The sequence below is a fragment of the Ctenocephalides felis genome, unplaced genomic scaffold (genome assembly GCF_003426905.1).
Source record: "Ctenocephalides felis isolate EL2017-DRISC unplaced genomic scaffold, ASM342690v1 CF-g0.4_SCAFFOLD_03571, whole genome shotgun sequence".
In the NCBI taxonomy this organism is placed as follows: domain Eukaryota; kingdom Metazoa; phylum Arthropoda; class Insecta; order Siphonaptera; family Pulicidae; genus Ctenocephalides; species Ctenocephalides felis.
Genome location: NW_020539725.1, coordinates 54,650,978 through 54,665,256, shown reverse-complemented (window position 1 = coordinate 54,665,256; position 14,279 = coordinate 54,650,978). Strand labels below are relative to the sequence as shown.

Genomic DNA, 14,279 nt, shown 5'->3' with positions numbered 1-14,279 from the left:
AGATGTTATTCTGTGTTCTGTGTGCCTGAGTTGTTTTTGTTGTGTTACTTTCGAATTGTTATTGTACCTTTCGTGGAACTCGCCGGGGAGAAGAAAACAGCTGTTCGTATGTCGGAATGAGTTTCGTGTATTATGCTGGTATAAGTCAAGCGAACGCAAAGAGCACACAACAAAATACAGGGACGTACTGGGATAGAAAAATCCCAGTGAAAATAAAAAAAATATATATGTCTTTACGTTTCAAAAGCTTCTGAACGTTTTGACATATCTTAGAAAAAATGGATGTATATATGTGTGTCTATGTGTGTGTGTGTGTGCGGATACTAATTTTTGTCGACGATTTCATGGACACGGATCAACTGATTTGAGTAATTCAAAAAGCATTCGATTCCTATTGATAGGGAGACGTGCTGATTTGGCAAATATTGGTCCAAGCCGTTTCTAAGTTAGAGGTGCAAATAGTCCAGAAAATGGCAATTCAGTTTTTGAGAGAACTGAACGTCAAATTCGAATGATTTAAAAAATATTTTACTTGTGATATAATGAAGAATTGATTAAATTTTTGAATGCAGGTCCATCTGTTTCGAAGATCCTGATTTTTTTTTAAATGCCATTTAGCAGTCAAAAATCTGATAATTTCTGCAGTATGGATCGATCGACATGAATAGGTATCAAAAACATTCATGAATTTTTCAACAAAATAATAAAATTTTCAAAAAATTCCAAGTTTTCAAAATATATCAGTATTTTAAGAAAATTTTATATTTTTTTAAAAAAAATTCTTAAATAGTTTTTAAAATAGGCAATTATTTCAAGATTGAAGTTTTTCAGAACTTTCAAAAATGTTTAAAAAATATATAAATATAAGTTAAAAAATGATAATAATCTTCTGAGCTTTTAAAAATTTTAAATACCGGTACGAGATGTTCCAGAAAACTGCTTCAAGACACGATCCCCTGCACCACAAGTATTAATTTTAATTATTATTATTTTTTTATTGTTTTTTGTTAATTTTGTATATAATATTTAGTATTATAAGTTATCTTTACAATTTTATTTTATTATTTATTGTTATTATTATTATCACCAGAATTAATTTTATTAGTTATTTTTAATTTAAAGCATTTAATGTCATTTTGTTTTTCAAGAACTTTTACAATTAATAGTTTAATAAATTATACATGCGAAAGTTGAGTAATTTCATTTATTAGAAAAATTTGTTTCACAATTGACATGAGTATTGACTTGTGTATGAAAAAAATAAGTGTCAATAGGCAGTTCATTAAAAAAATAAGAAAAATGTTCAGTGACTGGTTATCAAGCAATAGATATTTTAGCAATTTTAATAATAAAACACATCACATTTTGGAAGCTCACAAAGTTAATAGTCGATGCATAATGCCAATTCTGTAAGAAGTTGATTTTATAAAATTTTGAGTTTGTGACAATTTTAACTTTTATAATAATTTTCATTGAGATAAACAAAACAAAATAACGTTCCAAACGTTTCTGCAAATTGTACATTTGCACTACATATTCTTTAATTATTCAAACAACCCTACGGACTGTGCATTTGTGAACTACATTCTTTACTTATTTGTCTATTTCAAACTATTGGATACATGTAATTGGTTTAAATAAGATAAATTTACAAATATATAGGCGTATCCATTGGCATATTTTTAACTTCCCCAAGGAGAAGTTTATGTTTTCATAAAAAAATCCGATTCGCTAATTTTATGTTTTCTCGACGTTTCAAGCCATTCTGAATCGAATGAGACCAAATTTGGAAAAGGTAAAATGAATGAAAACATAAAACATTCAAAAAATTCTCGTTGAATTAATATTTGTTTCAATTTCAAATTCTTCAAACAAATTAATGTAAAAGAATTTAATAAAGTTACAAATAGCAGACTATGTATATAAAACACAGACAAAAGCATGTAAGTAATCCAGAACTATTTTAAAAAATGAGGACTGTTTAAATAACCGTCTTGACTTAGATTCAGAAACAAACTTTGATCGAAGATAAATATTTGGTTTAGTCTAAATCTAAATGCGATACTGGGCGTCGTTCCATTTTTAAACCTCAGCGTTCCAGTTCCAACGATTTGATTTGCAAGTTCCTCTCTTCAGTCAGCGAAATAAATAGCAGATTCTTGCAAAAGCAACACGTTCGATATTTTATTTTTGTATATAATATGTATATATACGAGTGTATAAATGTACCCATACAAAAATGAGAAACGTGGAAATCAATAAAGGAAACTCTATGAGGTTATAGGAAAATTGTATTGCGTGAAGGCAATTTAAATATATTACTCCTTTATTTGAATACACTCCATAATTACTATTTAACTTAACTAACGATTGTGTTAATTTATTATCAAACCAATATTACCTCAATCCATTACTGAAATTGAATAAGGGTGACAACACTTTACTAAATGGAATAGATGTCTGGTCAGTTTATCTTAATGCCTAATAACTTTTTATACCTTACCCATCTATAATGTAATTTATTTAATCGCAGTTGTCTCATAAAATAGTTTGTTACATAATTTTAATCGTGCGACAGAAATATGTTCTGGGACAGGTTAATGTAACTTTAAAGGCCATCACATAGAATAGAATCGGCAATAATTAATCTCATTGTTCATATAATAATAATCGATATATATATATATATATCTCATTTATGTGACACCTTTCACACGTTATTTAAAGTTTCAATATAAACTCTTGGCAAGAAGCACAAACGAGCTCGAACTTGCTTAGTCTTGTTGTCTAGCAATGTTTAAATTACTCCTCTAGTATTTCATGTGCTATTGGATATTTTGCAAAAATTGCAAATATGATGTTACGACTACGAGACGATTGTATCTTATTTCTATTTTATAAAAAGTAATTGACCCTGTTTTTCATATCTCAAATGCCAGAGACATAAGCTTCAAGTTTAAATTTTGTTTTGATTCTGTCGGTGAGAAGTTGGTTAAGGGAGTAATCTGGTCTAGAGGCATGAATTTTATGCAATTTTTGAAAGACCGTAAAAAAAGGCAAATAATATTCTTACTATATGTTTTTACAAGTTATTAATTAATGTTTTGAGAATTTAGAAAGAAAATAAAAACATTAAAAATATTCAAAGTTTTAAGTCTAGAAGGTGGTGATTTGGAGACTCTAAAAAAAATTCGCACCTAAATATATCCATAATTTTAGCCCTCTAAATAATCCGAAAAAAATATATAAATGCATATTATTAATCTAGAAACATGTCGCTATCGTATGAACTACGAACAAATTAAAAAAAAGTTTTATCACAAAATACCAGTAGTCTGAAAAAAGATTTTTTTAGATTTTTTTACAACATTTTTGGTATTCTCGATTTCAATATTCAAAATAGTTAAAATCAGAATTTAAGAATGAGCAATCTGTCTGCCTTTCTTTATTTATTATTAGGATAGTTATTCAATGGAGGCATCCTAACATGCTTATTTTCTTTATTTGCTTAAAATTATATTATTTGTATTTATTTATAACATTTGTTTTGTATCTTTATCATTGTTTGTATTTTAATTATTTTATTTTATTTTTATATTTTGTATTGACATCACACATTAGCTCATAGAATTTGTATATTCTGATTGCTAATTATTAATAAAGAAAAAAAAAAACAAAAAAAGAATGAGCATAGTTTATACTGAAGGGAAGTCTATAAGGAAGATTCTGTAGAAATTTCAATTTAATCCAATAATTCAATTTAATTGAGAAATCGTGGGTATTGCATGAAAAAAACAATTTGGAAAAAAACGCTTTTAAAAATTCGCAGGAAATGCAAAATAAGAGTATTTTCGTGGTCAAACGGCCATATATTCGACAATAACTTAAATTTTGAAAAATTACCTTGTACACAAATTCTTGAATAGTAAAACTTTGAAAATATAAAAAAACAAATCGATTTTTTGAAAAAGAATAACCCCTTAAGTCAACGGCCTTCCTCAAAATAAATTAGACTATGAAAAATCCGTTTGTACACGTTTCTTTGTTACTTCATAATGAAAATTTTATTCCAGAAAATTAACTTGAATTCCAAATTCGTTTATATAAAAATTAAGGGATGTTACTGTCGCCAAATCCTTAGAAAAAAAGGTGTATATGTTTGTGTGTGTGTGTGTGTGTGCTGTGTGTGCGGATACAAATTTTCGTCAACAATTTCGAAAACACGGATCACCCGATTTGAATAATACAAAAAACATTCGATTCCTATTAATAAAAAGACGTGAAAAAATGGTGTGAAGAGATTTGTGTTTGGCTAAAGCAGGTCCAGCCGTTTTGAAGATAGGGAGTAAAAAATGCGAAAAATGGCAATTCAGTTTTTACGGAGCACTCTTTAAAAGAAACCTTTTATTTGTATTGATTAAATTTTTGGAAAGGCAAGTATAGCTGTTTTATAGATCTAATGAAAAAAGTACAAAATGGCAGTCAAAAGTGATCATCAGACATATGCATATCAATTTAGATAACAGATATTTTATAGGGATTTCAATAATAGGTAAAAATTTTGTTCACATTTCTATGAAAGTTTTTATATTTCGTCTCTATACCAGCTACGCAGCGCGATTTCCTTGAATTTTGGTCAAAATTTTCAAAAAATTTCAAAATTTAAAATGATGTTACTTATATAGATAGCAATATGTTTCCAAGTGAAAATAGCCCTTGTCCGGCATTGCTGCACCGATAAAAAGTCAGCCCCATTGGATTAATTCTAATAACAAAAATCATCAAATATGGATGGATTAACCATTGGGTTACCATCTAAAGAATACGAAGTAAGAAGAAGTTTCAGCCCAACAGCTCATAGGACGTAAGGTTCTGATTGCTGTTAAAAATATAATAATAATAAAAAATGATGTTACTGTCGTAATGGCTTGTAATCAAGAGATCAATGAATTCATAATATTAAAAAATGGAAATAAAGTTAGGCACAGTAATTAAAATAAACTAGGTAATTAAAATTTGATAGCAATGATAGGTATCATAGTTTGGTGTTGAATAAATTATTCAGTAGTTTTCAATTTTTATTGATTTAGGTATATAATCATTTCGCCAATATTCCAATCGGTGTATAAAAATAATAACGCCTCCTATAGTAACATAACTTACAAAAGCTATATATATATAAGGATCGTGCTATCAAACTATAAACGCACACGCATATTTATTTGAATTTGCAAACTCCGTTGTGCACAAGGCGGTTCCCAGGATAAATAAATTTATCTTTCCTTTTAATATCTTTTTAGTAAAGGGCAACGTAACAATATAACGAGCAGAAATGCGGATGTGTCGACCTGACAACGTGGCCGCGCAACCGACGTTCGACGTTGCTCAAGGGTGTCAAACCCAAAATTTGACCTGGGTTGTTTTTTCTCTAGATTTTGGGTCATTAGACTACAGATGGATAGTAATACTCAGCACGTAAAATAAAAAATATTTTAATGATACGACGTAATTATAATAACAAGAAAAGTTTAAATAACAAGTACTCGCTTTGCTTTGTAAGGGTATAGAATTTCTTACTTTATAATCTTCAACTTGCAGTGTTTGTAATTGATACTAACTACGAAGCACATTTAATACGCAAATTGCAGCAAACTTTGATATGGCTTTTAACTTCCCGAGGAGATGTTCGTTTTTGCCAGAAAATTTGATTTGCTAATTTTATATTCTCTCGACGTTTCAAGTCAATCTGAATCAAAAGTTCACCTTTATTCGATGTTTTTCCTGAAACGGCTGCACCGACTTCAAAATTCAAAACCCGATGAAACTGAATAAGCTTATTCAGTTTCAATCCTATCAATCCTAGGATTGATTAGTTTCGCCAGACATTAGTTCAGCACATAGGTTCCCAAACTTGTTTGTATAGTGGATCTCTTATATTAGATTTCGTCATGAATGCCATGGACTTCTATTTAGCCGATATCAATTTTTTTGAAAGTTTGTATTTGTACTAACGTTCAGTATTGAAAATTTAAAGTAAAGATACTAATCCAAGACATTTAATTGACTTAATAATAATAATATTAACAAGATGTGTTGTGATCGTCTACAGTCGATCGATACACTATAGTTTCTTTTCGTTGACGTGGACCCTTTGAAAGTTGTCATGGACAACTTGTACATATGGGGCCACTTTGGAAATAACTGGTAATTTGTGCTAAATAATTTTTGGTAAATATTGGCCTTATATAATCATAAATTATAAAGGCTTATATAACCAATTTGGGCCCACTGACCGTAAATTTGACATCCCAGCAGTACAACACACGTGTATGTAGTACCTAATAACAATACCTAGACTTGCATTGTTGCGTCCAGAACGAAAGTACCTGTGCAAGTACATGTATCAAGTAGTGAAATAGCTGGTAGAAAATTATTTTTTTACCGATAATTTTTTTTACTTTTTTGTATTTCCATCACAAAAGTATGTACATTTCACTTCATAGTAAACAGTTATATATACTTAGTTTTATTTATTACTTTTGGGATTTTGCTGATCTCATGGTGATCTCATCTCATTTTGGTAATTCCTACCTTGACTATAACCTTTTATTTTTTTATACCATATATCTGGATTGACAAATAATAATTTGCAAGACAAATAATGTACTATAAGCATTGTCGAAAAAATAAACAAAATGTATATTTGCATTTGACATAAATTGTTATATTCATCGAAATGCATTTTTTGCATATCTTTACGTTTCAAAGGTTTTTGACCATTCCGATATGCTCATAGATAAATAAGTATAAACCTTAGAGAAAGCCTTAGGGTACCCCTTAAAAAAAGTTGTGTATATGAGTGTGTGTGTGTGTTGTGTATGCGAATACAAAATTTCGTCGACGATTTCGAAAACACGGACCACCCGATTTGAATAATTCGAAAAATAATTGATCCTATTGATAAGAAGATGTAAGGAAGATGGGGAAAAAAGATATGTTTTTGGAAAAGGCAGGTCGAGAGGTTTCGAAAATACGGGTCGAAAAGTGCAAAAAATGGCAATTCAGTTTTTAAGAGAACGAAGCACCCAATTTGAATGAGTCAAGAAACCTCTTATTTGTATTGTTGAAATGAAGAACTGATTAAATTTTTGGAAAGGCAGCTTCAGCTGTTTTATAAATCCAATGAAACAAGTACAAAATGATCAAACATATACATATCAATTTAGGTATCAGATATAGATATTTATTATAGAGATTTTAATAATAGGTAAAAAATTTGTTCACATTTCTATGAGCGTTTTGATATTTCGTCTCTAAAAGAGCTACGCAGCGCAACTTCTTTAAATTTTGTTCAAAATTTTAAAAAAAATTCATAATTAAATTTTTTTTTTTTTTTAAAGTCAACCTTTTTCAAAAATTTTAATATTCTCAAACATCTAATTTTTGTAGGTTTTCAAAAAACTTCAACCTCCAATAAAATTAAATAATACATTTTTTGTATATCGAAAATAAATCAGATTTTAATTCTGGCTAAAGTTTTAAAGCTCATTCATATACTTCGAATATTTTTGACTATGTGATTCAGTTTATGTAATTCTTATAAATATTAGACAATGTTACAGTGTTTATAATGAGATATATGAAAACATTTAATATTCCTCAAACATTACGTTACGGTACGGGAAGTTCTTTGCCCTATTGGCACGATGCCATGCACAACTAGTTTTTTATTTTCAATCCAATCTTCTTAGCCCTGTGTCTATTACCACCTCAAAGCTCCTACAACGAGGCATGCAGCACAGTTCTTAAGATTTTTCACCGTGTGGGCGCGTAAAAGGAAATTAGAAACTCTGCAAAACGAAAGCTCAAACGTAAACCCACAATACAAAGACAAAATGATTTCGAATAGAAGGCGTAAAAATTATAGTTTCCGCTGTTGCTTTGTATAGTTTATTATAAAGGAAACAATTTTGTTACGTGCATGTAAGATGAACACTATAAAAAGCATCGTAATGAAGGCTTCCACCTTCCACGCATTGATTACATGGGCAGTTGCACTTTTACGCCATTTATAATGCACTACTATCGCTTTTATAACTTTAAATGGCCATCAAAATGAAGGAAATTATTTTTATAAATTGCTGTATGAATTTAAATTATATTTAAGAGCCATTTGGGAAATGCATTTAGAATCATAAGGACGTCGTTGAAGACGTTTATGGTCGTAATCATATACACTAGATGATTGTAATCATGAGATGCAATGAATATCCACATAAGATTTTTTTTATGAATTTTATACAACTTTAGTTTCTTAATAATCATTTTTTCACAAATTGGTATGTGTTTTGGAACAAATAAATATTTTTGTTTAGGGACGTTTTATATTACTACAAACCATCAATACACAGGGTGTCCTAGAACTTAACGTCAAGCCGAAACTTGGTGATAATATTAACAAATCGAATCAAAAAAATTGTTTCTTAGAATTAGACTCAATTAGAACATGAAATGCAATTCGATTTTGGTGGCGTCCATTAATCACGTGAGGCTTTTAGGGGTCGGGCGGTTGGCAAAAAAAAAAGAAGAAAAATTACTTGGGAGAGGAAGGGGTCTAAGTAAGATATAACGTATTTATTTTTTACCTAAATTTTCAAAAAAAAAAATCAAAACCTTTACAATCTTTTCGTAAATTCGAAAAATTCGTTCGACAGGGGGATAGGGAATTTTAAATATTACGATGTATCATCAAAGGTGAGGAATGGTCCAAAAATCCCTAAAAAATCGATCACGTGATTAATTGACGCCTTCTTAAATGTGAAGTTTAAAAAATAAAATAAGAATTGATTTGAAAAAAACTAATATTTTTCCAATCTCTTGAATTTTTTGGGACAAGGAAGAGATAACATTAGTTAGTGAAAACTGTTTTTGTCAATTTTCATTAATTTCCTATTAAATTTCAATAGCTAGACTATTTGACTTCATGAATTTATAGGAATATCATATAAATTAAAACACATTTTTTAAATTGCTTCATTGTTTGTTACCGGTAAACATTATATATTATTTTCATATTCTGTTATGAAACTTTTCCGGGAAGGAAATAACAAATAAAGCGCCGTTAAGATTTTATTGCCATACATTTCTCTTTGTTGTGAAAAGAAATTGTTTACTATGTTATGATACACAAAAGAAAGTATGTAATAGAACAAAAAACATAGAATTTTCATAAAAAAACATATCGTGTATGAATCGATTTCATTAAGTAAAATACTTAAAATATTGAAGGTTAGCCACCTGTGATTCTTTTTTATGGTAATTTTTAAAAAAGGCAAAAATATGCTTTGTTCAGAAAATTTTTAATTTCAACCTGACAAAGTAGGAAACACTTACATCTTGATTTGTTTATATCATGTTACAGTGTTAAATTTTTGTTTTTTTTTTAATCAAATTTTTTTCAATAATATAATAATCAAGCAATTTATCATTATACAATTTACGATTAAATGAGCCAACACACTTTAGGACACTTTTTTAAAATGAGGGCCTCTGAAAGTCGACCGATTTTAAAAATTTTAAATTCATATATGAATCATTTAATCAGGATTGTATAATGGTAAAATTGCTTGATAATTATATTATTGAAAAATTTAGAGTAAAAAAATAAAAACCCAAAATTTTCTTATCAGTTCTTAATTATTGAAAACTTGGAGAAATTGTTTTATTTTTTACTGCGGTCCTAGAAATATTATTCACGGTTACGGTTTCAAGGTTTAAATAAGCAAAATTAATAAAAATTAACCCCAATAACCGAAAAATTGACATAATTTTACCAAAGCTCTAGGCTGCACTTAAAACCTCAATTTCCACACAACTTGAGATAGTTTTTTAAAATATTTTTTTAAGGTCAATACTATCACCTCGTTTCGGCTTGACGTTAAGTTCTGGGACACTTAGTGTAAAATTAACACAGCCAGAACTAATCATCTAATTATACTTTAGTATCAGCAATTAAGTTTTTGATGGAAACTTTTGAGTACACCATTATTCTGTAAAAATATTTACCATAAAACATTCAAATAAACTAAACTATTCCATTAAAGTGATAACCTACGGATACTGTTTTATTCAACTTCCTGAATATTGAAATTATAAGGGATTCTTAAATTAATTAAAATACATTATATGGTAAGTTTTACGATAGTAATTCTCAACTTCAGCTGAGGAAATAAAATTTTAATTAGAATTATCATACAACAGGTACAACATTAGAGATATAAAAATTTAATTCCCTTTTCATTTTTAAATTAAATTTTTCAAGTAAAGGAAGTCGGTAATATACGGATATTCAACCTTTATTACGTCTTCATGATGTAAAATAGAGAAAGACGAAGTTCAGTTGCAATTTTCTGATTAAACTTCTGCACTCTATGTATTACAGATGACAATTTTAGTAAGACATTCCAAGTATGGACTCGCCCATAGGTATGCGATTAAGAGCGACGGGACTTGTTTCAGAGATCCCGGGTTCGATACCCACTTCGAGCAGCCTGTTGTCAGGCAGCAGTGACAACGATTTTCACTTGGAAATATAGGTAGCAATATGTTTCCAAGTGGAAATAGCCCTAGCCCGGCATTGCTGCACCAATAAAAAGTCAGCCCTATTAGATTAATTCTAATAACAAAAATCATCAATTATGGATGGATTAACCATTAGGTTACCATCTAAAAATACGAAGTAAGGAGAAGTTTCAGCCCAACAGCTCATAGGACGTAAGGTTCTGATTGATGTTAAAAATATAATAATAATAATAATAAACAAAAAGAAAAAAAAATGTATTACATATGACAATTTCATTAAGACATTCCAAGTATTGGCCACGTCATCGACAACAAAGTTTTTATAATCGCAGGTTTTTCGTATGAGAATATACGAGTTTGTTATTGATCGGATGCGACAAACGCAAAGTGTATAGAAGAACTGGCCGGAAACTCCTTAAACGAACAACAAAAGGAAACATTAAATCAATTCATTGATGGCAAATCATTGGTCGCACACTAGATATTAAATTAGATTAATGCGGATGTTCCCGAACTACGACTAGGAGACCCTCTCAGAGGTCCTCTTGCTTGGAATTAGATATACAAATACGTTTCCAAGTTATTAATACTTATAATTGAATAACTCTAATTTTACACATTGTAAACATCAAATATGCCATTCCTTCAATATTTTCCTAACACCAATTGATCCCTACGAATATTTACTATTTGCCCAAGAAATAATTATATTATATATGTAAAGCCCGGTGCACACGACGCCAGTATTTCTTGTAACATATTTTCTGTCAAGTTTCCATCGCAAGGTGAGCATAGTTAAATGTAAAATATGACTCAATAGCATATTTTTTTATTATTGTTTTATTTATTTCTTATAAATATGAGATAATATCATCACGTACTAATACATATACGTTTTATGTTTACATTCCAATAAAATAGTTTTCTTGTACACAATCACCTTACTTGACGAAATATGTTACAAGAAATACCGGCGTCGTGTGCACCGGTCTTGAATTGCATAAAAAAATGCATATTTAGATACTCAGATAAATAATCCCTATATATGATTAACAAATCATGTTATAAAAAATTCATATTTTATAGCAATCTTGATCGTGTTCTAAAATAGTACGCAAGTTTTCAGTAGGTAATATATTAATGAGCTGCTTACAGTGTATTTTATTAATATTGGGCGAAGTAAAAAAAATCCATTATTTTTTCAATATTTATAAATAGTGAGCTTTAATAATCTGTATCTTGCGTTCCATAAATCTTATAGGGTTTTACTAGAAGACGTTAGATATTTGAGATTTTTTATTAAAACTTTTCTGAGAGTTTTGTAATTGATTGTCTTAGCAAAGAAAAAATACGATAATAAATATAGATAATACTAATATTTGATTATAATTATTTTCATTAGTTTATCAATTTTTAAGAAGGATTTTCACGAATTGATAAAAACAAAAAGTGTATGTATAGTTGTATCATCATTTTTCATAATATTGATTAATTTAAAATAGATATGAGATAAAATTCTACATTAATGAGTATAAACTTATTTTTTTAATATTAAGAAAAATAAATTATGTTTGAAATTTATATCACTGAATAATCTGTTTTGCTACGATTGTTGTTACAATTATTTACAAGAATTTACTATAAAATTGTTCAATAAAAATTGGGAAAGTGGGAAAGCAGGTCCGCACTGCCTTTTAATATTGATCAAATTGGCACAAAATTCTGTTACAAATAATCCAAGTCCAACTTAAGTGAGTATTTTATGAATAATACTATATATTATGAATATTATGAATAATACTATTCAGTTTTACGAATACAACTGGCTTATACATTTTATTCAATTAGATTTGACTGGAAGTCAATCTCATTTTTATGTATCAACTTTATCGCCTAGTACAAAATTTTTCGCATGTTCTAAATATTCTCTATAATCAAGTTATTAAAAATCGTGTGATTTTTTAAAATGATCTAATTAATTTAGTTTGAATTTTACGACTTTTTTAGTGGATGAGAATATAACGGTATATTTTAGAGATACTTATGTAGATTTAAATACCGTACATAAAATACACAGATATAAAACATTCTTTGTGTTTAAATTAAATAATTAAAAATTTTGCATTTAATTAAATTGATATAGTAAAAGAATTTTGTACGTTAATTATAATAATTATAATTAAATATGCCAAATTTTCTGTATAGACTTTAATTGAACATTCTATCAAAATTCGGATTTTATTTCCCAAATAAAAAAAAGCCTCAATAAAGATAAAGAAGACATAGAATACTAAATATGAAACTTCAATAATGCTATAGCATTCAAATTTTAAGGTCTAATTATTTTGAATCTAATTTTGTATAACCCTACGTTTTTGTAATTATTATACCTGCCAATTTAATGACTGATTTTTAGGGTATTTTTGTATTATCTTTTCCCGCCGTCACAAGCAAATTGCATGAAATAGAAGAGTAATACTTGACGTGAATGCCATAGCATTCGTCGTATATAATGATTCAAATAGGATTATTAGACTGCCCTTATAAACGGTCAAGTTTGGACAAGCAAATTGCGTAAAATAGAAGAGAACACTTGACGTGGATGCCATAGCATTCATCGTATATTACGATTGAAATATGATAATCAGACTGCCCTTATAACCGTTCTGGTGTTTTTTAATCAAATTTGGGATATCAAAACCAATTTAAAAATAAAATGACTGTCATTTCTTGTACCTCGCTAAAACTTTCATTGTCCCCAAACGTCTTAAGAAAATTTTCCTTTACTGGTGCAAAATATTATAAAATTTCACTAACCTCATCGGTGTATCGCACGTCGTCGACGGAGTACATGTCCTTGAAGTCCTCGAGCCGATGCAAGGGTCCCATCCAGACCGCATATTCCTCCGGCAATCTCGGAACAAAAAGCGTGCTTCGACCTGTTCCGACCTCAACGGCCCCGAACAGATCGGGTTCCTTAGCGCCAAACATGTATTGGAAGTAGGATTCCTGCGAAGGAGAAGGAGAAGGACAAAGTTAGAATCGATTCGAAGATTATCCTATCGATATAATATGATTTACAATTTCTATATGAGTGGTTCAGTTCACAAATTAAACTGAATAAACACTGAATAAAGTGATAAAAGTGAAGAAAAATAAAAACTAGTGGGGTGTATGGCATCGTGCCTTAAGGCAAATTGCTGGAACTTCCCGTACCGTAACGAAATGTTCGAGGAATACTGAATGCTTTCAAATAGATTATTATTAATATTATACTGAATTGCAAAGTTGAAATTATTTGTTTAAAGTATATTAGAACTATAGTCAGAATTAAAAATAACATCTGAATTATTTTCAATATACAAAAAAATTTTTTTTTGGAAAAAAAAGTTGAAGCAATTTTTTTTACAAAATCAATTATTTTGTTAAGACAAGCAGAAAGTTCTTTGAATCATTTAAATCGGACGCTTAGTTCTCTCAAAAACTGCCATTTTTTACATATTTAGCTCCGTATCTTCGAAATGGCTGGGCCTGCCCTTGCAAAAAACTAATAAACACTTCCCAATCATTACTAATTGAATGTTTTTTAGATCATTCAAATCGGATACTCCGTTCTCTCAAAAAGTCGATTTCTATTTTCTGCACTCTTTTCTCCGTATCTCCGAAACGGCTGGACCTGCCTTTGCCAAAAACTAATC

General features: G+C 29.2%; 1 protein-coding gene across 1 annotated transcript in view; it reads right to left on the bottom strand.

Moving 5' to 3' along the window:
- The window catches only part of LOC113384610 (xaa-Pro dipeptidase-like), a 187,403-nt gene that overhangs the window by 157,594 nt on the left and 15,530 nt on the right, over nt 1-14,279 (bottom strand). The window contains 1 exon segment of the mRNA XM_026622358.1: nt 13,399-13,590. Coding sequence (XP_026478143.1) covers nt 13,399-13,590 — 192 coding nt within the window.